Raw genomic sequence first — 26,672 nt, forward strand, 5'->3', positions numbered from 1 at the left:
TAACATCACGCCAGGTGAAAAGGAAGCCAATGCTTCAGAGAGTCTGCAACACATTTAGAAAGGCCAGACCCTGAATTTTAAAAAGTCATTTATGCATTCATTTCTTTTATTGAGCACCTACCAAGTGCCAGACTGTGCCAGATGTTGCGAATAAAGAAATAACAGGCATCATCTTTGTCCTCAACGATGCACAGCCTGCTGGGGACCCCCAGCCTTGTGCTCAGTCACCCACAATGCAGTTGGGCCCGTGGAGATGTGCAGAAGCCCAGGGGCAGCAGGGGGGCCAGGGAGGCTTCACAAGAGGCTGTGTCTACAAGGACGTCTGAGGGGGGCGGGGAACAGGAGTTACTGGGAGGGTAGAGGAAGGAGGACTTTCCAGGTGTAGACAAGATCACAGCACATGGGCGGGCCAGAGGCAAAATCACCTGGACTGTGTTCAGGTATTTCAGCAGCATATGCGTGTGGAGAAAGTGACAAGGGCACCTGGACAGGCGGCGTGACTGCCACATGCAAAGGAGCTTGGTCTTTTTCCTTCCGTCACTCAGAGACTGCTGATAATGTTTGAGCTGGGGAATGAGGGGGTGGGATCTGCAGGGGACAGGGTTTATTCTGACAGCTGCGAGGGGGCACATTGAGAAAGGAGATCTGTGGTTGGGGAAGCCAGTATGGAAGGAGTGGGACAGCCCAGGGGAAAGGACCCACGTGAACCAGGGCAGTGGCTGAGATGCAGGAGTGGGGAGGATGTCGAGACTCTAGAGCAGTGGTTCTCAACCTTCCTAAGGCCGCGACCCTTTAATACAGTTCCTCATGTTGTGGTGACCCCCAACCATAAAATTATTTTTGTTGCTACTTCATAACTGTAATTTTGCTACTGTTATGAATCATAATGTAAATATCTGATATGCAGGATGTATTTCCATTGTTACAAATTGAACATAATTAAAGCATAGTGATTAATCACAAAAACAATATGCAATTATATATGTGTTTTCCGATGGTCTTAGGTGACCCCGTGAAAGGGTAGTTCAACCCCCAAAGGGGTCACGACCCACAGGTTGAGAACCGCTGCTCTAGTGCCTGCTATGGTCCAAAGACTATTCCAGGTGACTGGGAGGGTAGCAAAGAGCAGGATAAGACGCTGCTGTCACAGAGCTTACACTCTAATTGTTAATAAACACATCAGCAAGAGGACATCAGCCAGTGACAAGTTGCACACAGCGTGACGGATGCGCAGCGCTGGACTTGGCTTCTGTCGGGAGGTCCGAGCAGGCCTCTCTGAGTAAGAGCTCTGTGCTCGGACTGAGAGGCCCACGTGGCTGCAGCAGGTGAGTCAGGTGGGAAAGTGAGCGGGGGGTGGTGGAAGCCAGTGTGCAGGCTGGAGGCAGGCCAGAGGGCCCCGGGGGCTGCGGCAGGGACCCTGAGTTTTCCAAGTGCGGTGGGAACGCACTGGAGGGTTCTAGGCACGGGAATGACTTGCTCTGGTTTGCATTTTATTAAGATCACTCTGGCTGCTGCGTGCAAATGGGTTTTTTTAGGGTGGTCGGTATAAATCAGGGAGACCCAGTTGGATGCCTTTGCTTCCACACTATGACAATTTATTCTGGGGTGGTCACCATAGAGCCAGACATATCGTGGAAGCCGTATCTATAGGACGTCAGGCTGGGAAGGAACCGAGACGACTTAAGGACGGTGCTGTGGTTTTGGATGTGAGTCACCGCGTGGTTGATGAGGACATTCGCGAACGTGGGGGAGATGGCGAGGAGAACAGGTTCTGAGGGGTCTGCACCTCTCGTTTCTGCTTGGGCCATGTTCATGGTACAAGCTTGTTAGTCATCTAAACAGACGTGCCAAGCATGCAGCTGAGTTTCTGAGTGCAGAACTCAGGGCAGAAGTTAGGACGAGAGGCAGAAAATTTATGTCACATGCAGAAGAGATGGCAATTAAAGCCAAGGATCTGGCTGAAATCACAGAGGAAAAATGGGGAGGAAGAGGCCTCTTAACGGAACGAGCTCCGAGGTTTTGGGACAATGAGAAGGAGCTTGCAGAGGACGGTGAAGAAGGGCTTTCATGGAAGAAGGGGGGGGAAGGCAGGAAGAGTGGTGGGCACCAGGGAAGAAAAGGTGGGGAAGGAGGCGGCAGTCAGCGGTGCTGATGTGTAGAGGCCAAGTAGGACAGGAGCAGGCGGGTGGCCTTTGGAGTGCTCAGGATGAGTCTCGGTGCTGTGCTAGGAGTGGGAGCCCGTTTGGGACGGGAAGTAAAAAGCTCGAAATGGAGATAACAGGCAATTCTATCTAGAGTGACATGGGAAGGAGAGTTGAAAAATGGGACATTACTGGAAAGTGACATGATACCAAGAATAGTATAGTTTTGTTTTTGTTTGTTTTTAAAGAGGGTAGATCTTAGGGACTATTTTTACATTCATGAAAACAAACTATTAAGAAAAGAATTGAGGACTTCTGGCCAAGATGGAGGCGTAGACAGACACGCTGCATCTCCCTCCACAACCAGGAAGGAATAAAGCTACCTCAAAACTAGAAACAACCAGAAGTTCCAGAAAATCAAACTACATGGAAGTCCAGCAAACAAGGATATAAAGAAGAAATACTCATCCAGACAGGTAGGAGGGGCGGAGCCCCGGCGGAGAAGACGAGGTATGGTGGTGGCAGCAGCAGTAGCAGCAGCAGCAGCAGCAGTGGCAGGTCGGCAGAAAGTGCAGTCACACATTTTAAAATCAGGAGGGACACCTGGGGAGTGTTCCCAGCTCCTCACCGGACCGCACAGCCCATGGTCTCAGCACCGGGCAAAATCAAACCTCATTGCTTCTGACTGTGCAGACCAGTGGGAGTTGGGGTGGAGGCAGAAACTGCTGGTCTCAGCAGAGTTCACTTGTTTAAAGGGCCTCTACATTCTAGAATGTCTGCAGACCCACCCACTCTGGGAACGATGGCCAGGGCAATAGCTAGAGAGGCACCAGTCCCATACTGAAGGGGGAGAAGTGCCTAGAAAAGGGGTGAGTGCTGGGCAGGCGGCATTGATCCCTCTTGGATCCCTCCCCCACATACAGCGCCACAACATGGTGAAGCAGGTCCCCCTGTACTGATGAATCCCTAAGGCTCTGCCACTTACAACATAACAGGAGCTACAGCTCTGCCTGGGATGCAGAGGCAAACAGACACAGAGGCCTGTCAAAATGAGGAGACAGAGAAGTATGGTCCAAAAGGGGGAATGAATCAAGGTTCCAATGGGAGAACTAAGCGATGAGGAAATAGCCAACCTAACAGATGCAGAGTTCCAAACACTGGTGATAAAGATGCTCACAGGCTTGACAGATATGCTTGAGTACAGCAAACACATGAGGGAAGAAGTGAAGGCTATGCTAAGTGAAACAAAGGAAAATCCATACAAAACCAATGATGAAGGGAAGGAAACCGGGGTTCAAATCAATGATTTGGAACATAAGGAAAATAAAAAAAAAAACAGTCAACTAGTGCAGATTGAGGAAGCAAGAATTGAAAAAAATGAGGAAAACTTCCCAAATTTTGCAAAGGAGATGGACATACAGGTCCAGGAAGCATGGAGGGTCCCAGGTGAGCTGGACCCAGAGGGGACCACACCAGAACGCATCATGATTGAGATGCTAAAGGTGAAAAATAAAGACAGAGTCCTGGGGGCAGCAAGAGAGAGTTAGAGAGCTGCCTACAGGGGGTGCCTATAGGACTATTAGCTGATTTCTCAGAGGGCACTTTGCAGGCAGGAAGAGGCTGGCAAGCAGTATTCAATGTGATGGAAGGCGACCTGCAACCAGGACTACTCTATCCAGCAAAGCTATCAGTCAGAACGGAAGGGCAGATGAAGTGCTTCCCAGACAAGGTGAAGCTAGAGGAGTTCATCATCACCAAGCCATTATTATATGAAATGTCAAAGGGACTTCCTTAAGAAAAAGAAGATCAAAACTATGAACACTAAAATGACAACAAACTCACAACTATCAACAATTGAATCTAAAAAGCAAAAACAAAATCCAACGAAGCAAAGCAGAATAGGAACAGAATCATAGGTATGGGGACCATTTGGAGGGTTATCAGCTGGGAGGGGGAAGAGGGAGAAATGGGAAAATGGTGCAGGGACTAAGAAGCGTAATCAGTTGGTACAAAATAGACAGGGGGAAGTTAAGAATAATATAGGGAAGGGTGAAGCCAAAGAACTTATATGCACGACCCATGGACATGAAATAAGGGGGTGGGATTGCTGGATGGAAGGGGGGTACTGGGCAGAGGGGAGCAAAGGGAATAAAATTGGAACTACTGTAACAACATAATCAATAAAATATACTTAAAAGAAAAAAGAAAAGAATTGGTGATGGGGGAAAGGAGGAGAAGGTCCAGTCTAAAGGTCTTTGAGTCGGCCTGGGAGGGACAGGGCTCCACAGTAACAGGAGGCAGATGGACTGCCCTTAAAGGCCCCGGTGGGGGTGGTAGGTGTGGTCCTGTGCAGACAGATGCCAGCGTTCCAGCCTGATTTTTCCCATTTTCTCAGCGAAGCGTGAAGCCCGTTCTTATCTAAGAAGGAGTGGTGTTGGAAGATTGAAGAGAGATGAGGAAGTGAAAAGCGTGACTTTGGCGGGTGGAAAAAATACCCATAGTAGGCATTTAAATCTAAATGCATACTTCTTGGGTCCTCCTATGGGTTTTGTGTCATCATAAAAAGAGACCCTAGGGCAGGACACGTGAGAAGAACTGGAGAGGGCTGCGCGTTTTTGTCCAACTCTTTCCGTCTCCTGCCCGCTAGGTCGCCGCCTTCCCAGGTTATGGACGCTCACGCTTCATGAGATGCTCCCTTCCACCCGGTTGAGCATGTAAGTATCAGGCTGAACCCAAGAAAAATGCTAAATGCTACTGTGTCATTTGCTACACCTCCATGTGGCAATGGAGGACACCTGGCTTTGCCGACACGGAGACTCAAGGTGCCCACAGCGAGCGCCTTCAATGTCAGGAAGAAGCATTTCCAGCCCCAGGTGAGGCCTTTGCTGGCTCACCTGCTAAACACAGGTGTGACTCACATGCCCGCAGCGGTGGAGGCTGTGAAGTTCTATTGGAAACATCCCTTTGCTCTCAGCCTGGGCCGCTGCCTATCAAGTCGCCGCCTCCTCACATGTTGTTATGACCCCTCTGCTGTGGGTTTAATGAACATAACCTCGTTCTCTCCTTAGCCTTGGGGGCTGACAAGGGGTCTGCAGGCCCGGCTGAACCTGCTGAGGGGTCTCTGGGGGAATGCAGGGGAATCATGCTGGAAAGTTCCAGAACGATGTGCAGAAAGCTTTCTGGCTCCACGTTGGACCTTGTGGATTCTTCAGAGTTTCTGCAAGAACCACGAGTACCATTTTTATTCTCTGGCTGTACACACTTTTCAACTTTGTTTGGAGAGACAGATAACATACGTAACCAAGTACCGAAAGCAAATAAATGACGACACTTGATTACTACCTTAGTTCGCTAAGCTGTATGTCGTCGTCGTCGTCGTCGTCGGCGTCGGCAGCCGTCCGTCTCGAGAGACGATGGCGTAGCTTCCCGAGAGTCTATCTGCACCGCCGAGAATGGCTGTGCAGTCCGACTCGGGAGTGACAATCCCTGCCACACTTGTTACAGGTGAAGGCAGATGGCCGTTGTTGCTGCTGTTGACGCTGCTTCCGCCTCGATCTTTTCTGGACCGCCTCCTCGTTGCGCGCAGCCTCTGCACGTGACGTACCTTGCCTGACCGCGAGCCTCCAGGCTAGGCGGTCGTCTGCTTGAACTTCCCATGTGTTGAGATTGATGGAGCATTGTGTCATGTCCTTTTTGCAGATGTCTTTGAACCGCAGTTTTGGGCACCCTGTCATCCTCTTGCCTTCTGCTAGCTCGCCGTAGAGGAGGTCTTTGGGGATACGGCCTGCATCCATTCCTTTGACATGGCCGAGCCACCTGAGGCGTCTCTCGCTAAGAACTGCATGCAAACTGCTCATATTGGCTCGCTTCAGCACCTCGGTGTTGGGGACCTTATCCTGCCAGGCGACATGCAGGACGCGTCGCAGGCACCTCATGTGGAAGCTGTTGAGTTTCCTTTCGTGCCTTGCGTAGGTGGTCCACGTCTCGCTGCCATAGAGGAGAGTGCTGAGTACGCAGGCTTGGTAGATGCGCAGTCTGGTTTTCTCAGTGAGGCTGGAATTGTTCCACGCTCGCCGGTTCAGTCTGGCCATAACTGTGGCTGCCCTGGCGATTCTCCGGTTGACCTCCAAGTCGACTGACAGAGAGCTCGAGATGGTGGACCCGAGGTAAGTGAAGTCGTTGACAACCTCCAGGGTGTATCCGTCGATGGTGATGCATGGGGGAGTCCCCGTGCCTTGAGCCATAACATTCGTCTTCGTCAGGCTGATGGCTAGTCCAAACTCCTTGCATGCGTGGGAAAGGCAAGTGACTAGCTGCTGGAGTCCCTCTTCGGAATTTTGGCCCAATGAGAATGTAGCATTCGTCCATTTCAGATTCCATCTTTGGTCTTGTCTCTTTGGTCCTCCTTACTCTGTGTCCTTCCCTATGTCATTGCCTCCTTGACCCATTCACGTCCACAGATTTATACTAATACTCACCCCGTATAAAATACGCTTGAGGAAATGACACAGGAAATGTATTTACTTAGCAAACGTTTAATTGAAGGCTTCTAAGGATTGTCTCAATGACTAGAGAAAAATGATGATGATGATCATCAAACCCAGAAAGGGTCTTTCTTGTTGGACATGTTGCAGATGGAAACTCCAACGGGGTTTAATTAGGCTGATCAGAGCCTAAATATTTTTATTACAATGCTTTCTGACAGAGTCAAAATTGATTCTTCCTTTTCAATGTTGAACTTGGTTCTTTTCTCCTCTACGGGCTTGTGAGCTGGCTGCTTGGTTGCACTTTGGGTCATACCTGGCGTGGCACCACGCTGTTTGGGATGGGGTTGGCCCAGAGCATCAGCTGGTCCAGTCACCTGATAACACTGAACTGGGTGGGGGCTGAGAGTGAGAGCCAGTAGGTGCCCTTTCAAGAGACTGAGTGCTGGCGGTTATGCAGGGGCAGGTTGCCCCCACCTGAGTCCTGCGGCGTGGCGAGGCGGGCCCGATGTGGAAGCTGAGGCCAGGAATGGAAGGAGCCATAACTGTCGGTGCATTAATACCCTTTCCTCAGGAGCCACGGTTTGGGGTGTGCCTTTGTGTACGGGGCCTCCTCTGGAGCGGCCCTGGGGCCCAAGGGTCGGGAAGGGGGGCTGCCCTGAGGCGGAGTCCTGGCTTCACCTCTGCACCCGCTGGGTGACCAACTTCCCACCTGAGAGTCAACCTCTGCACTTGTTAAATGAGGATGGTACCTACTTCTCAGAATTGTTTTGAGGATTGAAAGCAATATCTACAAAACATCTAATAAAGTAATAGGTATCCAGTAGGCACCAGACGAACGATGGCTGGGAAAAGTGGGGTTCACAGCATCACTGGTTCACTCTCTAAATGGACTGAACACTCACTGTATGTCCAGGTCCTGGGGTGGGGGACTGACATGTGTCCTCTCATGGAATTCTCTTAGAAGTATCATTCCTATTGTTTTAAACTTAAAATCTAGATTTTTTCAATTACAGTTGACATTCAATATCATATCAGTTTCAGGTCTACAGCATAGTGTTTAGATGTTTATGTAACTTATAAACTGGTCCCCTGATAAGTCTAGTACCCACCTGGCCCCACAAATAGTTATTACATTATTAATGATAGTATTCCCGGTGCTGTACTGTACACCCCTATGACTGTTTTGTAACTGCCAATCTGTGCTTCTCAAGTCCTTCCCCTTTTTCACCCACTTCCCCAAACCCTCTCCCATCTGGCAACCAGCAGTCTTTTCTCTCTATGCATCAATCTCATTTTTCGGAATGGAAGAAGAAGTTTGGTGATAGGAACATGATATGCTCAATCACATGAGTAATTGCGAGTGGAGACAAAATTTGAATTCAGGCTGTATGACCTCAAAGTCTCAACCAGTGAAGATAAAATTTAACGGAGGGAGGAGTTCTGCAAAATATCTAGCCGAGAATTCATTTCATAGCCAGCCCGGAGCTAATAGCCGTGTACAACAGCCAACTTGTCAAAATGTCAGCATGACATTTTGTATCAGGCGAGACAGACTAGGTTTTACCGTGGTGAGAAACAACCCAGTACCAGTGGCGTAACCTGACATGGGGCTATTGCTCGGTTGTGTTACATGATCCAAGCGACTTGGCAGGGATCTACTCTCCAAAGCCAGTCAGGGGTCTGGGATGACAGAGGCTTCATTGTGACACGTGCTTCTAGGAGAATCACAAAAGTGGGAAGGGAGCATGTCACAGTGTTACCTTGTACAGTTTCCACTGGAGTGATAATCATGGCTTATGCTTCTAATGCTGGGACAAGTGTGACTCACAAGAACATCTGCAACAGGAAAAGGAGACTGTGATCCTAACGTGAGTCAGGAAGGACGAAAGCTGGACATGCCTGGTGAACAACACTAAAGACCACCCCACGTGTTTAACCCCTAACTCGCAAAACGTTTCCAACTCGGTCTACTGGTTTTCAAAACCATGGGGGTATCTGTGGTAGACTGGGTTATTTTGTCCTCATTTATTCGTTTCCCGTGAGAGAATTACATCCGCACGGTCTGCAGACGCCAGGCACTGCCGTATGACTCGCTGTGAGTAAGTGGGGAGCAGACGTGAGGCAGTCCCCCATTTCTCATTTTTCTTCCTGCCGTGAGAATGGCCTGTTCTGCATGGAGCTGCTGCTTTGGTTTGCAACCTGGAGGAAGCAGGATACGCCCTGAGACCCCTGATTGTGCTGTGGGTGAGAGAAACTTGGTGTCTTCACCCTTGGCGTTGGGAGTTACTGCAGCGTGACTCCGCTAAAGCAGACGGCTACACTGTACGTATCATTCTTAGTAAACAGAGAAAAATGGAATTGGCTATGTAAAAATTTACTTTGCTGAAGGTCATCTATACTTTAAAGCAGAAGGATCTATAAGGACTTATTATGTAAGTATTACTTAGTTGAGTTGGGTTAGCAGCACAAAAATACATTCTCCGCACTGAGGTTTTAACTGATACCTCAGAGTTCTTATGAAAAACCTAGGAGGGGAATTAGGGTCACAGAAACGTTGTTCTCAAATGCAGACAATGGTCCTATTTTCCCTGAGCAGTTGCCTTAGAAGACCTGAGAATAATCTACACTCATGCCTGCTTCAGGCAGAAATGATAAGGATGAAATGTTACTATCTCTAGGAACGCAGAGTCTTTCTGAGTCCAGCGATCCTCATTAATTCAGCTCCACCAATTTGTAATTCATGGTAGGTTAACTGGGGCAGAGGCTGGACTGGCACCTACTCTTATGCTGTGCGTGGGCATTTCTTATGCTGGCTATCATCACAGATGACATTTCCCATTTTGACCATTCAGACGGCCTTCAGAGGGGAGTCATCTGCCATTTTGTGGAGGTGCTCGCTGCAAGGTCCCTGGAAGTAGTGGGGCCACTCTGTGGGACTGGCTGTTCCGATTGCTCAGCTTCCCATCCTCATCCAGCTTTGCTCTCTACTGCCTGGGCCGTCTATGGGGGAAGAGATGGTCTAATAGAATTTGGAATGTTGAAAGGTCACTGGTGAGGTAGGGATCATTGTTTTTCCATTTTTGAGTGGCAGAACTGAGGCATAAGAGAGGTGGAGAAAGCCAGTGAGTGTAGCAACCACGGTTTGAGTCCAAGATGGTCTGACACTAAATGACACAGAAAAGTACAGAGAAACTGAGTGATAGCTGAGGTTCCTTTTTACAAAGAGCTGTACTATGTAATTAACTTAACAAACAAGACTTGTAAGTAAGTTGGTATGGGATGAGGATCCAGGACATCATTAATTGGAGAAAAAGTGCCTCTCTGGCTATTTAGCTCTGCATGTGTGTGTGTCTGTGTGTGTGTGAATAATTTATATGGCTTTTCCCAGTGATCCTCTTCCGGTCATTAGAAATCACTGGGTAGAACTGCTTCACTGGCACACACTGTCAGTACTCATATCACTGAATGCCCTAGGAAATCATAAAACTCTATTTAAGGGTATGCTAATTAGGGGCTCTCCGCTATTTGACACTCGGCTCTTCATTTCGATGGTGCAGTTTCTTCCTAACATGAGTAGTAACTTCAGAGTTTGAATCAGAGCTAACTTTCAGGTGCCAGTCCGTTTTTCCCCCTTGGGTTTGAATTCCAAATTGTATATATTATGTGACTGTCACCGTCTTATACTGAACTTCCATTTTAGTTGCTCCTTGTGGCCCATTTGGAGAAGGAAGAACAATGAATTTTCTGGAACTGGTGTTTTAATAATAAAAAATTTTATAATTATCCAGCATTTTAGTCTTTTCAACCATGATAATATTTGGTAACCTTGATGCAATGCCTATTAGGGGACATTAAGTGCCTTTTAACAGAGTTACAGTATTCTTCCTTTTAGAGGGATGTGGAAAACTTGAAAACTCTATGTGTGCCCTATAGCATCCAACCTCAGATTGTTAGGACATTGGGCAAACCAGAACACAGTGTCCCAAAACTGAGGATCACAAAAAGTTTACCGTATTTGAGGAGCAAATGTTATCAGGTTTTATTCAGCTAATGACAGTACCTGGGTGTTTTACATTGAGGTGGACATTTTGAAAGGAAGCCATGCATAGATCACTTGAACCTGATGCCCAAAGAAGAAGGGACTGTTGGATTTCTTGATGCTGGAGAATGCTAGCTTTCTATCTAGGAAAAATAAATTCACGTCTTAGAAGTCTTTAACACATTACTCCTTACAGAGATTTACCAGGAGATTTTTACCCAAGTGCTTAGCATTTCTGATCGCATCAATGAACTATTTTGCCAGGCTAGGTAGTTGAGGTTATAACTCTTGAGAGAAAAACGGTCAATCTGGAGAAAATGACTTGCCCATTGAAGGGTCAGCAGTAATTTATCGAAAGGAGAAAGTAAGGTTTGAGAAAGGTAATGGCTATGAAATGTCATTAGTAGGAACAGCTCAAGAGTAGTGTAATGCTGGTCCTCACCCTCTTCTCTGGGAAATGCCACCTTTCCAAACCCTGTGACCGCCTGTCCCCCCTATGACTGTGAAGTGGCATTTGGATTACAGAAAAGAAAAGCGTGACTTGAAAACCAGAGCTGACGGAACAACATATTCTTCCAGGCCTGTTTTTGTAGACAACGCTCACCTACTTTCAATTCTAGAACCCTTTTGCAGCACACCTCTTTTTAGTCCACGGTTCTTAAAAGTTCGTGTGAGCCCGAAAAGAAGTGTAAAAGTGTGGCGGTCACCCTGGAGACCAACAGAGAAGCCTGAAAGAAAAAGAGGAACGGATGGAGGCAGCAAAGAGAAGAAAGCCAGTCTGCACATTACATAGCAGTTTTCTCCTTCGGGGGCACTTCTCTCTAGAACCTTCATGAACCCACGCGATACAAAAAGCACTAAACTGGGAGGCTGAACACTCACCCGTGGTCTTGGGTTTCAAGCGCCTGCTCTGCCGGTGGCCATGTGGCCTTGGCCAAGCCTCTACTGTCTCATCTGCAAAGTGAGAATGCAGTCAAGACGCCTTCTACTTCAAAACGCAGTGATCAGCCACGTGACTTACGGGACTTTCTTCATGTGAGTAATACGATTGTAGCAATGGAACTGAGCTTCCCTGTGGTGAAGGACTGTTTGCCTTCGCCCACTTCCGGTTCACTGCCCCCTCCTTCTGGTCAGGGCTGACCTCCTTCTGGGGCACGCTGCGCCCTTCTCCTCGGTCACCCGTACACACTGAGTCCTGGCCAGGCAGCCCCGATTCCCCATCTATTAAGTGTTCTCTGGGGTAGCATCACTCAGCTGGCCTTCTTGCGGCTGCCCCTGGCCCCAGTTTTTCAAGAAAAACTTGAAAGAAAGAAGCAATGGGAGGTGAACTCACAGATTAAGAGGCTAAGAAGAGATTGCCACCAACCCCAGTGTATTAACCTCCTTGGCATCCTGATTCCAACAAGCAGTTAAAAATTAAAAAAAATAACAAACAAAACCCCACATATTTTTGAGACAATTAGAAATGGGAAGAACAGTTAGATATTAGATCTGAAGAAATCATTAATTCTTTTAGGGGTCATAATGGTGTTGTAGTTATTTTTCAAAAAGGGTTCTTATCTTTTAAAGAAACATACTGAAGTTTTTGCAGATAAAATATTCTGGTCGGCGGTTAGTGAGTGGTGATGTGGAGGGACACGTTTTGACCATACATTGACAATTATAGAAATTAAATGATGGGTACGTGGGAGTTAATCATACTCTCTGGTCTATTCTTGCATAAGTTTCATCATCTCCATAGTAAAAAGTGTTTAAAAAAAAAGCTTGGTGGGGATTTATCCTAACGAGGCCCATTTGCTGCGGGGTTGGAGAGGGCTGCTTGTCGTAGCTGTATAATCGCTGGGGGTAAATATGGACGTTTGTCAATCAGAAAGGCTACAGCGCGGAGCCGGCTGGCGACGGGCCCAGCTCTGTGTAGCTGTGATCTAGCCTCCAGGCCAATTTGCCCTCTATAAATAACACTCTATATGAATGCTTTACTATTTTAACGCGCGCTCGCCACAGCTGCTGAGCATGTTTGTTTATGTAGCTATGAACCCTTCTGTAAACATTACTATCTCAAAATCGCCCATGTGTCAGGAACATAAAGGGCCCCCTTTAAAAATATATTTGTGGGATGAGACGCGCGGCCAGTTCCCAGATGTCTGGGTGGCTGGTGTCAGAATTTTCCAGGGTTTGATTCATTTTCAAAAATAGAATCACATGACTGGAAGGTTCTTCAGAGGTCACTGTACACGTTCCTTCGCGTCTGGGCAGGGCCAGACCGAAGCCCTCCACCAAGGATGTGGGTCTGTCTTTTGTGAGGCCAGAGACCTCATCAGGGAAGGGCTGGGCCCAGGGCCTGCAGGGCATTCATTGATTTGGGCAGATGCATGCCCTGCCTTCAATGACCTGACGTTCATTGTCTGAAAATGAGCCTGACTCTGAGTGAAGGGACCAAGCAGGCTGCTGCAGTATCGCTGGCACTGGGACATTATGCATCAGTGGAGGACAAAGTGACCCGTGCTGAGCCTGGGGCCACTGAAGGGCCCCAGCAGTCAGCCTCCTGTGGGGTAGCTCAGACCCCCAGAAAACACCATGTTGTGATCGGTGTGTGCCCACAACGTGGGTGACAGGAAGAGGGCCCTGCGTCAAGGTCGTGGTGTTGGGCTCATCCTTGAAAAAGGCCTGTGAATGGAGATCATGGATAGCAGGTGAAGATCAGCTAGGATATTTTTGCAAGGAGAAGTGAGCACAGCGGAAAGCGTTCGGTGTCAGTGCGCTGTCGTCACAGCTCTGGCTGCCCCGGGCAGCCCTGCAGTGACTAATGAGACCCTTGTGAATTTGTTTTCCTCAGCGTGCACTTGGTCCACAATTATTTCGTTCCGGTGACTTTGACTCATTGAAGCATTTCTCCCCTCTAGGGGTCTGTTTAAGGCCCATAAATACCAACTGTGCTTTTCATCCACAGAGAAAAGTGTCCCTCTGAAGCTTAAGAGATCAGATGTGCTGATATGCATCTCATCAGGAACGGAGCAAGACATGTCCAGCTTCCAGACAATATCAGAACTTTCTAGAACACTCTTCCCTCCCCTTTCCAGAAGCTAGAGAACTTTTTGTTTTTTTAAAGAAAATTAATAGTGGTTGCCTTTTTCCAGGAACAGGGGTGAGTGTTGTAATTTTTTTTCCCCCTGGCAGCTACCTATTTTTTCTCTAAGAAAGCAGTAGAAAGGCCGCCGGTGCTCAGAGGAAGGTATCGCTGTAAATTCCCAAGAAAATGACGTTCCTCCCTTTGGAAAATCTTGTGCATTACAAGCTGTCATCAGAAAGACAGGGTGTGCCCTAGGGAGATTGTTGACTCAGGGACATCACCAAGATAATTTGCTTATTCCGGATTCGTTTATTTTTCTGAGCCTGAGCTTTGGTTTGAGGGGACAGTCCCTACCTACAGTGTGGAGCTCGGGGGGGGACACTGCCGACCAGGAGGTGTGCGTTTCCAGTGGCTCTTGCTTCTGGAGCTCAGAGACTCAACGATAGCAAGGCTTGTCCGCTGCGTCCCCTCGTGTCCTCTAGGAAGAAGCATTTGTAGTGAGAAACCTAACATTACAGCCGCTTTCACCACTGGTCAGTTGAGGCTGCTGGAGGCTGGATCTCAGTGGCCATCACTAGGGGGATCCTGAGTCTCTGTGCGGGGTTGGTGGAGATCTTCTTGGTCTGCGGGAAATGCCAGAGCTCCCTGTTCAAATTGCATTTTCCCCTCCTTCCTCCTTCCTTCTCCCTCCCCTCCCCCTCCCCTCCACACAACCATTGCTTCATGACTACACCCAAAGTCGGGCTAAAAGGGACGGTAGCCCTGTTCACATCTAGAGCACTTATTTAGTACTTCACAGTAATTATTTTGTTATTCTTTAAATCGGTTTCCAGATTAGGTCCACGTTGCTTTAGTTCCATGGAAAAGAGCCCACTCCCATTTTCACTGCCTGCTGCATTTATAAAGCGACTGCAGAAGTTCCCACCACCGTCAGAGAAATTTGTTAGAGGTTATGACCTTGCCTGCAGGGGATAGGGAGGCAGAGACGTGAGGCGCGCTACAGGCCATTGAAGGGGGGCTGAGATCGGCCGATGGGGTCACGAAGAACCGGGGGCTAGGCTGGTGGCCATGTGTTTCCAGGTTACATCAGCCAACCCACAACCTCCAGCTGCAGCCTTCAAGGCACAGACGGGCAGACTGTATAATTAGAGAGGACCCCTGGGCTCCTATCAACACCCCGAAGACCAGTAAAGAAATGAATGAATTTCACATTTCCTGTGGGACACCAGTTAGTTCAGGTCAGAGTTTACAGCTCCGTTTCGTGCAATGTTCCAGATGAATGCAGACGGAACCTGCTTTGCTGTCGGGATGTGTAACACACGGAAAGTTCAGATGTGAGTGAGGACTTCAGTGAAAACTGGCCATTTCTCTATTTTGAGAACAGATCATCTTCCCTCAAACACACCAATGATTGGCTATTAGCAGCAGAAGGGTCAACAGGGCTACGATGGATGGATCTTCTCTGCCAGAGTTATCTGCTGGGTCTGCAGCACTGTGTCTGCTGCGGGGTCAGTAGGCAGAGAACGGAGAAAGACCCCAAACACTCACTTGATATAGAAGAAAAACCAATGCTATGGGCCTTGCAAATGCCTCCCAACGATTACATTTTTATTAAAGCAATTTGTCAGGCTTCCTTCGAAAGGTTTAACTTCTTCTTCCTGGTTTGGTAATAAATCATCTCAAGTATTTACATTAAGCAATATTTTAGAGCCATTCCAAAAGCACTTTAGAGATAAATTTTAGGTAAATATTTGGAATTTTAACATATATTAAGCAGTAGTTTTAAAAAATATTTATTAATTTGTTTCCAAAGGGCTCTTAAAAAGCTGAATGTTTAGAGATCCAAGGTGGCTGTGGAGTAGCCGGAAGCTCCGTCCACTTGCTCCCAGACCTGGATGGGCCTTGCAGCCAAACCACAGAGTGATCAGTTTGAAAATCTAGCAGAGGGTGCGTGAGAGCGTGAGTGGGTGAGCGCGTCGGCCGACGGGAGTGCGGGAGCGTGCGGCAGTGGGCGAGAGCCTGCCCGCCTGCAGGGCACCCGGGAGTGGGCGGCCTGGGCTCTCCGAGCAGAGCGCCTGCCGCCGTTGTTGCCCCAAACCAGCACTTCTGGCTGCACAGAGTTGGGGCAGCGGCAGGTTAGCTCTGGGGCTGCGAGCTCTGATGGCGGAGAGAGGGGGCCAAAGAGGTTCTGGGCGGGAGCAGTCCTGCCCGAGGCTGAAATCTTGGGAGGGAGTGGGGCCCGCACCCGCCACAGCCCCACCTTGTAGTATAGCTGCGGGGTCTTCCCAGCGCCATCTGAGAAAGATCCAGATGAAAACTGTATCTTAAACTGTCAGAGGCTCTGACGGGTGGTGGCCAGCCCTGACTGTGAGAGACTGTGATTTTGGGGGAGGGGGAGCGCATGGAGGACAGGTCCCCCAGGGCTCACTGCTGTCACACAGAAACTCTTTGAAAAGGGAGCTGAGATGAGACCTGAGACCCAGCAGGGACCCGGTGTTGGCATGGGTGTGTGCAGGGGTCCAGTGGCTCAGCTAACAAAGAACCGAAGGGACTGTGGCTCTCAACCCAGCACAGCTGGTGAGCAGGGGAGAATTCAGGCCCGAATCGTCTGTGAGAGAGCAGCAGGCTGGGGGCTGGAAGGCCAGGAGCTGACCACCTGAGAGTTGCCGCAGCCAGCCAGATGCCCTCACGGACAGGTGAGCCCAACCCCCACCTGTAGGATGCCATTCTCTGCATGTCAGTGCTGCCAGGCTGAGGAGTCCCCTGCCGGGTGCATTTCCATAGGGGAAAGGAGAAAAAGCCCTGAAAGGACCCTTTCCCAGACACTGTGAGCTCCCCTGGTCCTCCGGCCCTGATCCACTAACCCTAGTAGAGCAGAGAGAGTAGGGACAGGCACAACGAAAGAGTTTCAGACCCCACCCAGCCTCTGTGTGTAGACAGAGCTGCTGCCTGCACCAGGTAGGAAAGAGCTGCCCCTTTTGTGCAGATTGGTCCCTCACAGAAAACCGTCAGTAAATTCACCAGAAACCATACATTCTCGGAAAGAATCTGGGACAGACCAAGACGTGTAGGTAGGGGGCAGGGAAACACTCCCACCATCTTTCCTAAAGACTGAAGAGTGCCCCCCAGGGGTGACCCAGGGTTCCCATCCACCTGATCGCACAAGAGGCCCCCTCTGGAGGCAGGTGGAGAAGGTACTGCCATTCCTCCCAGGCTATTAAATGAACCACTCCTGGGCCCTGGGCTGATGGAAAGTTGGCAGGGCAGAACAGTGGGGTTCAGCCAAAGCTGAAGGAGACGGTCACAGACTGTGCGTCACTGATAGTCCTGAATGGTCTGCCTAGAACCAGACTGGGACAGAGGAAATAATGGTAAACACTGTGGTCTACTGAGATGAACGCCACCGTGGTCTTCTTCATGATTTGTATCATTTTCTTTCCTGCATAGCTTTTTAACACTCATTTTTTCCTTCAAGTTTGTGCCTATTATGTCACTAGTTTTTGTATTATAGTTTATTTCAAATTTTATATTTTGCCCCTCTCTTCTCTTACTCCATTTAACCTTCTCCCCTCTTCTTATTTTTTTTAAATTTTATTTTCTCTCTTGCTACAACTTGTTTCTATTCCACTCTTACTATTTCTCCCCTGTCCAGCCTCTCAAAACCATTTTTCTTGTCATTAGTTAGCGTACACTCTTTTTCCTTCTTAAATATCCTTGTTTATTCCCTCTCCACCTTATCAGTCTTGCTCATTGGTTCTGGATATGGAGGTGGTCATTGCATTTCTGCAATCTTATTTTTAGATCATCACTATTTTTGTATTTTAAATCTTAAATTTTAACATTTCTCTCTCCTACTCCATTTTGCTTTCCTCCTGCCCTTTCTTTTTTTTTCATTTTAAACTTAAAATTTTCCCTGTCTTATCCTTGCTGTCATTCCTCACTCTTATTCCTTCCCCTTCTATCCTCTCAAAATCACTTCTCTTTCCTCTAGACATCTCTTAAGCTTTTCTTTCTTTCACTTTTTCTTTCTTCCTTTCTTTTTTCCCTCTTATTCCCATCCCACCTATACTAATCTTTGCTCATTTGTTGTTGATATTGCTGTGGTGAATCTTTTTTTCCAATTTGATTCCTGTTTTTTCACTATATATATATATATATTTAAAATTTTTGTTTAAATGTAATACTATATGCTTCACTTCTCTTACTTCATTCTGCCTTTTCTCCCTTTTTAATATATGATATAAATTTTATTTTCTTTCTCTCTTCACCTTGTTTCTATTCCTTACTCTTATTATTTCTTCTCCCTCAACCCTCTCACAATAATTTTTCTTTTGGTTAGTCATCTCATATTTGTTTTTTTATTTCTCATGTAGTCTTATCCTTTTATAACTTTAACAATATTGATTAGTTTGCTGTTGACAGTGTGGTTGTGGGTGGGAATTATTTTTGTGGTTGGGGGTTTATTTCCTAGGCTCTTTGGTTTTGTTTTGACAACACCTATACAGTAGCATAGAAGATGTGGTGGGCAGTGTGACTCTCAGTCAGCCAGCTGGAGGCAAGGACCCACTAAAGAATGACCCAACAACAACCAAAACCCAGTTACAACCAGAGAGTCCACCTGAATGGCATAAAGGGCAGCCCAAGAACATCAAGTCCAGGAGCTCAAGGAAACTACACCACTGAGTCCCACAGGTCTCTTACCATGGACAGTCACACCATGAAGATAGGGAATCAAAGCCAATTAATTTAATATGCAGAAACAAACAAGGAGAGTCACCTAAAATGGGGAGACAAAGAAACAACCTCCAATCAAAGGAAAGGAGGAATCTCTAGAAAGCGTGCTGAATGAAATTGAGGCAAGTAAACGATCAGACATTGAGTTCAAAATAATGGTTATATGGATGCTCAAGGAGCTCAGTGAAAACTACAAAGAACTCCCGGGAAACTACAGGGAACTTCCTGAGACTATACGACCATGAAAAAGGACATAGAAACTATCAATAAAAGCCAGAAGGAAATGGAGGATATAATAACTGAAATGAAGAACACAGTAGAAGAAATTAAAAGCAGGCTAGATGAAGCAGAGGATCAAATTAACAAGCTGGAAGGTAAGGTAGAAAAAAATTCCTAGACAGAGCAACAAAATGAAAAAAATACTGAAAAGGAATGAAGGGGGTTTAAGAGAGCTGCAGGAAAACATGAAACATAATAATATTTGTATCATAGGTATTCCAGAAGGAGAAGAAGAGGAGCAAGGGATAGAAAACCCATCTGAAAAAGTAATGACAGAAAACTTTCCTAACTTTATGAGAAAACGTCACACAAGTCTAGGAAACACAGAGGGTACCAATCAAGATGAACCCACAGAGGCCCACATGATGTATTATGATGTATTATTATACATCATAATTAAGCTGGCAAAATTTAAAGACAAAGAGAAAAACTTAAAGACAGCAAGGGAGAAACACCTAGTAACATACAAGGGAGCTCTGATAAGGCTATCAATTGATATCTCAACAGGAACATTACAAGCCAAAAGGGAATAGCAAGAAATATTACAAGTAATGAAAAGCAAAGGCCTGCAACCAAGACTACTTGACCCAGCAAGGCTCTCATTTAAAATGGAAGGCAAAATAAGGAGTTTTCCAGGCAAAAAAAAAGGCTAAAGGAATACATCTCCACCAAACCAGCATTGAAAGAGGTGTTAAAGGCACTGCTTTAAGAAGAAGAAAAAGATACTTATTTCAGAACAAAAGGTCTACACAGACTGAGAGTGAAGGGATGGAAAAAATATTCTAAGCAAATGGATATAAAGAAAAACGGGCATAGCAATACTTATATCAGACAAAACAGATTTCACAACAAAGGCCATAAAAAGAGACAAAGAAGGATGCTTTGTAATATTTAATACAATCCATCAAGAAGATATAACCCTTATAAACATATATGCACCCCAACATAGGAGCACCCAAATATATAAGGAAAATCTTGGAAGACTTAAAGAAAGATATTGACAGAAACATACTCATCATAGGGGATTTTAACACCCCATTGTCAACAATGAATTGATCTTCCAAGCAAAAGATCAACAAGGATATTGAACAACACTCTAGATCAAATGGCTTAATTGATTTATACAGAACTTTTCACCCCAAAGAAGAAAAATGTACGTTCTTGTCAAATGCACATAGAACATTTTCAAAGATAGACCACATGGTAGGACACAAAACAAGCCTCAACAAATTCAAGAATATTGAAATCATTTCAAGCATCTTCTCAGATCACAGTGGCTTGAAACTAGAAGCCAACCTCAAGGAAAAAACTCAAAAACATTCAAATACTTGGCAACTGAATAACACGCCATTAAATAATGAATGGGTTAACAATGAGATCAAGGAAGAGATCAAAAAGTATCTGGAAACAAATAAAAATGAACACACAATAGCCCAAAACATATGGGACACAGAGAAGGCAGTCCTGGGAGGGAAGTTCATAGCAATACAGGCCAACCTAAAAAAGACAGAAAAATCTCAAATAATCAACGTAACCCTATAGCTACAAGAACTAGAGGAACAACAACAAACAAAGCCCAGAGGGAGTAGCAGGAAGGAAATAATCAAGATCAGGAGAGAATTAAATGACATAGAGGTTAAAAGAACAATTAGAAGGATCAATAAATCCAGGAGCTCATTCTTTGAAAAGATAAACAAAATCGACAAGCCTTTAACCAGACTTATCAGGAAAAAAAGAGAGGACCCAAATAAATAAAATCAGAATTGGAAGAGGAGAAATTACAACCAATACCACAGAAATACAAAGGATTATAAGAAATTACTATGAACAACTATATGCCAAAAAAATTTACTTCCTGGGTGAAATCGACAAATTTCTAGAAACATGTATCTTCCAAAACTGAATCAAAAAGAGACAGCTTGAATAGACCATCAACAACTAGTGAAATTGAAGAAGTAATAAAAAAAATTCCCCGCACATGAAAGGCCTGGACTGGATGGCTTCATACGTGAATTTTACCAAACATTTAGGGAGGAGCTAATGCCTATCCTCCTCAAGCTATTACAAAAAATTCAAGAAGAGGGAAGACTCCCAGACTCTTTTTATGTGGCCAGTATTATCCTAATTCCAAAACCAGGTAAAGACAAAACAGAGAAAGAAAACAGGCCAATATCGCAGATGAACATAGAGGCTAAAATCCTCAACAAAATATTGGCAATCTCAACCCAGCAATACATTAAAAAAATCATACACCATGATTAAGTGGGGTCATCCCAGGGATGCAAAGATGGTATAATATCCACAAATCAACAAATGTGATACACCACATAAACAAAATAAAAGACAAAAATCACATGATCATATCAATAGATGCCGAAAAAGCATTTGATAAAGTACAGCACCCATTTATGATAAAAAACAACCAGCAAAATTGGAATAGAGGGAGCATACCTCAACATAATAAAGGCCATATACGAGAAACCTGAAGCCAACATCATACTCAATGGGCAAATACTAAAGGCTTTCCCCCTAAAATCAGGAACAAGACAAGGGTGTCAACTTTTACAACTTTTATTTAACATAGTATTGAAAGTTCTAGCCACAGCCATCAGACAAGAAAACAAAATAAAAGGCATTCAAATTGGAAAGGAGGAAGTAAAACTGTCACTATTTGCAGATAACATGATAGTGTACATAGAAAACCCTATGGCTCCACCAAAAAACTTCTCAACCTAGTAAGTGAATTTGGCAAAATGGCAGGATACAAAGTTAATATTCAGAAATCAGAGGCATTTTTGTACACCAACAATGAACTATCGAAACAGAAATTAGGAAAAAATACCATTTACTATAGTAACAAGAAAAGAAAAGTACCTAGGAATAAACTTAACCAAGGAGGTAAAAGACCTGTACTCAGAAAACTACAGAACACTGAAGAAAAAAAGGAAGATATAAATAAATAAAAGCATATACCATGTTTGTGGATTGGAAGAATTAACATCATTAATATGTCCATAGATTCAATGCAATCCTTATTAAAATATCAATGACATATTTCACAGATTTAGAACAAATGTTTCAAATATTTATATGGAACCAAGAATAATCCCAAATTGCCTCAGCAATCTTGAGAAAGAAGAACAAAGTAGGAGGGACCACAATACCTGATATCAAACTATACTACAAGGCCACGGTAGTCAACACAGTCTGGCATTGGCATAAGAACAGACACATAGATCAATGGAACAGAAGAGAGAGCTCAGAAATAAACCCGTGTCTCTGTGGTCAATTAATATTTGACAAAGTGGACAGGAACATAAAATGGAGTAAAAATGGCCTCTTCAATAAATGGTGTTGTTGGGAGAACTGGACTGGTACATGCAAAAAAAAAAAAGAGAGAAACTAGACCACCACTTACACCATACACCAGAATAAACTCAAGATGGATCAAAGACTTAAATGTAAGCCGTGACACCATAAAAGTCCTAGAGGAAAACATAGGCAGTAAAATTTCAGATATCCCACACTGCAATATTTTTGCTGATACATCTCCTAGGGCAAGGGAAATAAAGGAAAGAATAAACAAAAGGGACTACGTCAAATTAAAAAACTTTTGCACAGCTAAAGAAAACATCATCAAAATGAAAAGGGAATCAACTGCATGGGAAAACATATTTGCCAATAATACCTTGGGCAAGGGTTTGATCTCCAAAATATATAAAGAACCTATAGGACTCAACACCGGAAAGATAAATAATCCAATTTAAAAAATGGGCAAGGGACCTGAACAGACACTGCTCCAAGGCAGACTTACAGAGGGCCGAGAGACATATGAGAAGATGCTCAACATCACTATCCATCAGAGAGATATAAATTAAAACCACAATGAGATACCACCTCATACTGGTCAGAATGGCCACCATCAACAAATCAACAAACAACAAGTGCTGGCGAGGATGTGGAGAAAAGGGAGCCCTAGTGCACTGTTGGTGGGAATGCAGACTGGTGTGGCCACTATGGAAAACAGTATTGAATTGCCTCAAAAGACTAAAAATGCAACTTTTGACCCAGTGATTCCACTGTTGGGATTATATCCTAAGAATCCTAAAACACCAATTCAAAACACCTATGCAGCCCTGTTTTCATAGCAGTGTTATTTACAATAGCCAAGCGTAGGGGACCACTTTGTGTGTTTTCGAGAACCCAAGCCATGAGCCAGGCCCCTGAGAGGCCTGTAAGACTCAACTGGAAAACCAGGAAAGCCAGAGGCAGGCATGACTCGAAGGTCACTCAGAGGGTTCCCATGTGAATTAGATTTAAAGAAAGCATATTATGCTTTGAAGCTTGCTCGGCTTTTCTTACCTCTCAGTTAACTATAAACAGGGTGTAGCTAAAAATGCATGAAGCCTTGCACCTGATGCCAGTGTGGCATCAGGATGTTTAACAGACCCTGACACGGACTGGTCACTGTGTTCTCTATATTGATATCTGTAATCAGTAACTGTCAGCTGTAATCCAAGTGTCTGAAGCTAATTGATGGTTTATAATTCTTGACCTTGTACCTCCTGAATCCCCTCCTCAATAAAAGGGACTAAGAGGGAACATTCAGGGCTCTTCTCCACTAGAGAGATGTGCCACCCCTCCTCCTCCCAGACAAAAGACAGGGTCCTGGTAATTTTGTTCTCTCTCATCCATGATCTTGAAACCTCTGCTGGACAGGGAGTTCCTTCTGAGCTGGGGTGTTGGAGGCAGCCTGCCTCAGCCAAGTGCTGGAAACAGCCTACGTGCCCATCAGTAAATAAGTGGATCAAACACCATGGTACATTCACACAATGGAATACTACACAGCAGAAAGAAAGCAGGAACTCCTACCTTTCAAGACAGTGTGGCTGGAACTGGAGAGTCTGATGCTAAGGGAAATAAGCCAGGTGGTGAAAGACAAATACCATATGATCTCACCTATAAGAGGAATCTAATGAACAAAATAAACTAATGAGCAAAATAGAACCAGACATGGAAACAAGGAGCAGACTGACAGTGACCAGAGGGGAGGGAGGACGGGGAAAAGTGGGGAAAGAAAGGGAAGCATCTAGTCAAGGAACATGTATGAGTGACCCATGGACATGGACAACCGGGTGGGGATTGACGGTGGCTCGCTGGGTGGGTAGGTGGGGCAGAGGAGGGAAAAGGAGGAAAAATCAGGACAAATGTAATAGAATAACAATTTCAAAAAAGGAAAAAATAAAAACTGATGAAAAAAAATTTGCAAAGAGGCACATAGACAAAAGCTAAACGGTTAGACTTCTTGGTGGACAGATGTAAGATTACAAGATGTAGGCACACTATTTCATGAAGCAAGGGGGTGGTGTCAATGGGGAGCAGGGTTCTGTTTTTCACATTTTGCCATCAGTAAGAACACAAAATCCAGTTTGAAAAGAGCATTGATCCCACAGATAGCCCAGGATAGAGTATGCCTTACCTGTAGCCTCCACCATTCCTTCTAGGATGACAACAATTTCCAGTTCCTCTTTGGGCAGCTGGGCTTTGGAGATTTCCCAGAAAGGACTCTGTTGGTTAATTTCGTGACTGATGATGAGTGGGGACACCAGAAACAGGCGATCATCTCCTGTGTAATACCCGACGTTGATGTCCGTCTGGTTCAAAGGGATGAACTCCCCCTCTGAGGTCTGTTTGGATTTGATCAACTTGGCTCTGATGGAAGCCTCCACGATGTGGGAATTCCGGAGGTCCCCGACTCGAAACATCAGGCACAGTTTCCCATCCCGCATGGAGATCACCGCATGGGTGGAGAAAACCAGGGTCTCTGCCCTCTTCTTGGGTTGCGATATTTTTACAAACATGCATCCCACCATGAACGCATTGACAATGGACCCCAACACAGATTGGATTAAGAGGAGAATAATCCCCTCCGGGCACTTGTCTGTGATGACCCGGTAGCCATAACCGATGGTGGTTTCTGTCTCTATTGAGAATAAAAAAGCAGAGACGAACCCGTTGAGGTTGGTGACGCAGGGAGTCCACGAGGGGTCCTCTATGTGGTCCATATCTCCTCGGATGTATGCGATTAGCCACCAGATCATCCCAAAGAAAAGCCATGTCACTGTGTAAACCATGACAAAGATCAGCAGGTTGAATCTCCACTTGAGGTCCACTAAGGTGGTGAAGATGTCGGTCAGGTAGCGGTAGGTCTCCCGCACGTTGCCATGATGCACGTTGCATTTGCCGTCCTTCCGCACGTACCTCTGGATTTTCCTCTTGGTCCGGTCACGGCTGATGTGTCTTGGCAGGTCGTCCCTGGCCTGCTTAGGCAACTTTGGCTGGTGAATGGCCACAGGGCTCTCCACGTCCTGATCCATGGAGTCGCCCTCCAGGACGTTCGCTGGTGGTTCAGAGAAAAGAAAAGAAAAATGGAATGAAATGCGGATCTTAGGTGATCATGGAAACCATGCCGGATATGGTGTATGAAAGTGAAACCAATGACTGTTGGTGGAGCTGTTAACAGAGTAGGTGAAGCCATTTGGCCTCATCTGGACAGGTCTCTAGGTGATTCGGACTCCGGTGCTCTGCCATCCCCTTTTGTGTAAGAACTTCTCCACCCTTCCCACCAGCACAGAGCTCGCTGCTGCAAAATAGTCGTCTTGCCAGCAAGTTCTAAGAGTCAACTCTTATAGTCAGAGGTCTCCCCATTTCACCTGAGGTGCTATGGCATGGAGAGGCTGCACACTTTGGATAAGGAAATGTTTGGACAGACACCTTGGTTCCTCCACTTAGCAAGTGTGGGCTGTTGGGTATGCTATTTGCTATGGGCTGAATTGTGTCCCAGCCTCGCCCGCCAAGTCCATTTGTTGAAGCCCTAACCCCTAATGTGTCTGTATTTGGAGATGGGGCCTTTAATAAGAAAATTAAGGTTAAATGAAGTCATATGGGTGGGACCCTAGGTCAATAGGACCGGTGTCCTTAGGAGAAGAGGAAGGAACACCATACCAGGGATGTGCGCACAGAGGAAGAAACATGGGAGGGCAGTGAGAAGGCAGCCACCTGTGAGCCAGGAAGAAAGGTCTTGCAAGTCACCAGACCAAAGTCACCAGAAACAATCCCTGCTGGTACCTGGATCTTAAATTCTCAGTACCTAGAATTATTGCAAAACAACACGTTTCTGCTCCTTAAGTCTCCCACTGTGCGGTGCTCTGTTATAGCAGCCCAAGTGGACTTAGGACACTATCCACATTCACTGAGCCCTAGTTTCCACATTCACAAAGCAGGGATCATGGTGCCTAGTTTATGGGGTTGTTTTAAGGTTGGATGACACCACATACCTGCCTGGGAAAGACATGTAATAGATATTCCTCTGTAAAAAATTCTTCCTTTGCTACTTTTCTTATGGTTAGGACAAGAATTTTGAGCAAGGTCCTTAAATTGTCATATTTCAGTGTTCAAAAAAAATTCTGGTTTTTGTAGGTTGACTCAATGTCAAGGTTAAGAAAAATGTGGGAACAGCTCTCTCTTTTCAAGTGTTTGCAGATTTGATTTGGCTTCTGCCTCCACATTGACTGTCTGCAGTTTCGGTGTGTGGTTATTTCTCCAGGATGAATAAATGCACTGGTATAATCCTTAGTTACTGACGCATTAGGAAAACTCTTCTAGGGTCGGAGCGTGGAGGGAAATTTGGAACCGGTACTGTTATTATGTAAACACATATAAATCACCATATGAAGTTACTTGTTCAGCCAATAACTTGAAAGCTTCCTAAAGGGTTTATAAGCAATTTCTTTCCCTGGGCTTTCCTTCTGGTTCCTTCGACTCTGCCACGCACTTTTGTCCATGGCAACTGCATCATCCCCCCTTGGTTAAAGGTGAAATGCAGTCTGTTGAGAAAATACTTCTCTGGTTCAGAAAACAGC

The 26,672-nt window shown here is 45.7% G+C and overlaps 1 protein-coding gene across 1 annotated transcript in view; it reads right to left on the reverse strand.

Annotated features, from left to right (window-relative positions):
• Positions 1-25,144, reverse strand: part of KCNJ6 (potassium inwardly rectifying channel subfamily J member 6) — a 54,854-nt gene extending 29,710 nt beyond the window's left edge. Inside the window, exon 1 of the mRNA XM_090271746.1 lies at positions 24,230-25,144. Coding sequence (XP_090127872.1) covers positions 24,230-25,127 — 898 coding nt within the window. The 5' untranslated portion in view covers positions 25,128-25,144. The remainder of the gene's footprint in view (positions 1-24,229) is intronic.
• Positions 25,145-26,672: the final 1,528 nt, after the last annotated feature.

This window comes from Furipterus horrens, unplaced genomic scaffold (assembly GCF_987537825.1).
Source record: "Furipterus horrens unplaced genomic scaffold, mFurHor1.1.pri manual_scaffold_1, whole genome shotgun sequence".
NCBI lineage: Eukaryota > Metazoa > Chordata > Mammalia > Chiroptera > Furipteridae > Furipterus > Furipterus horrens.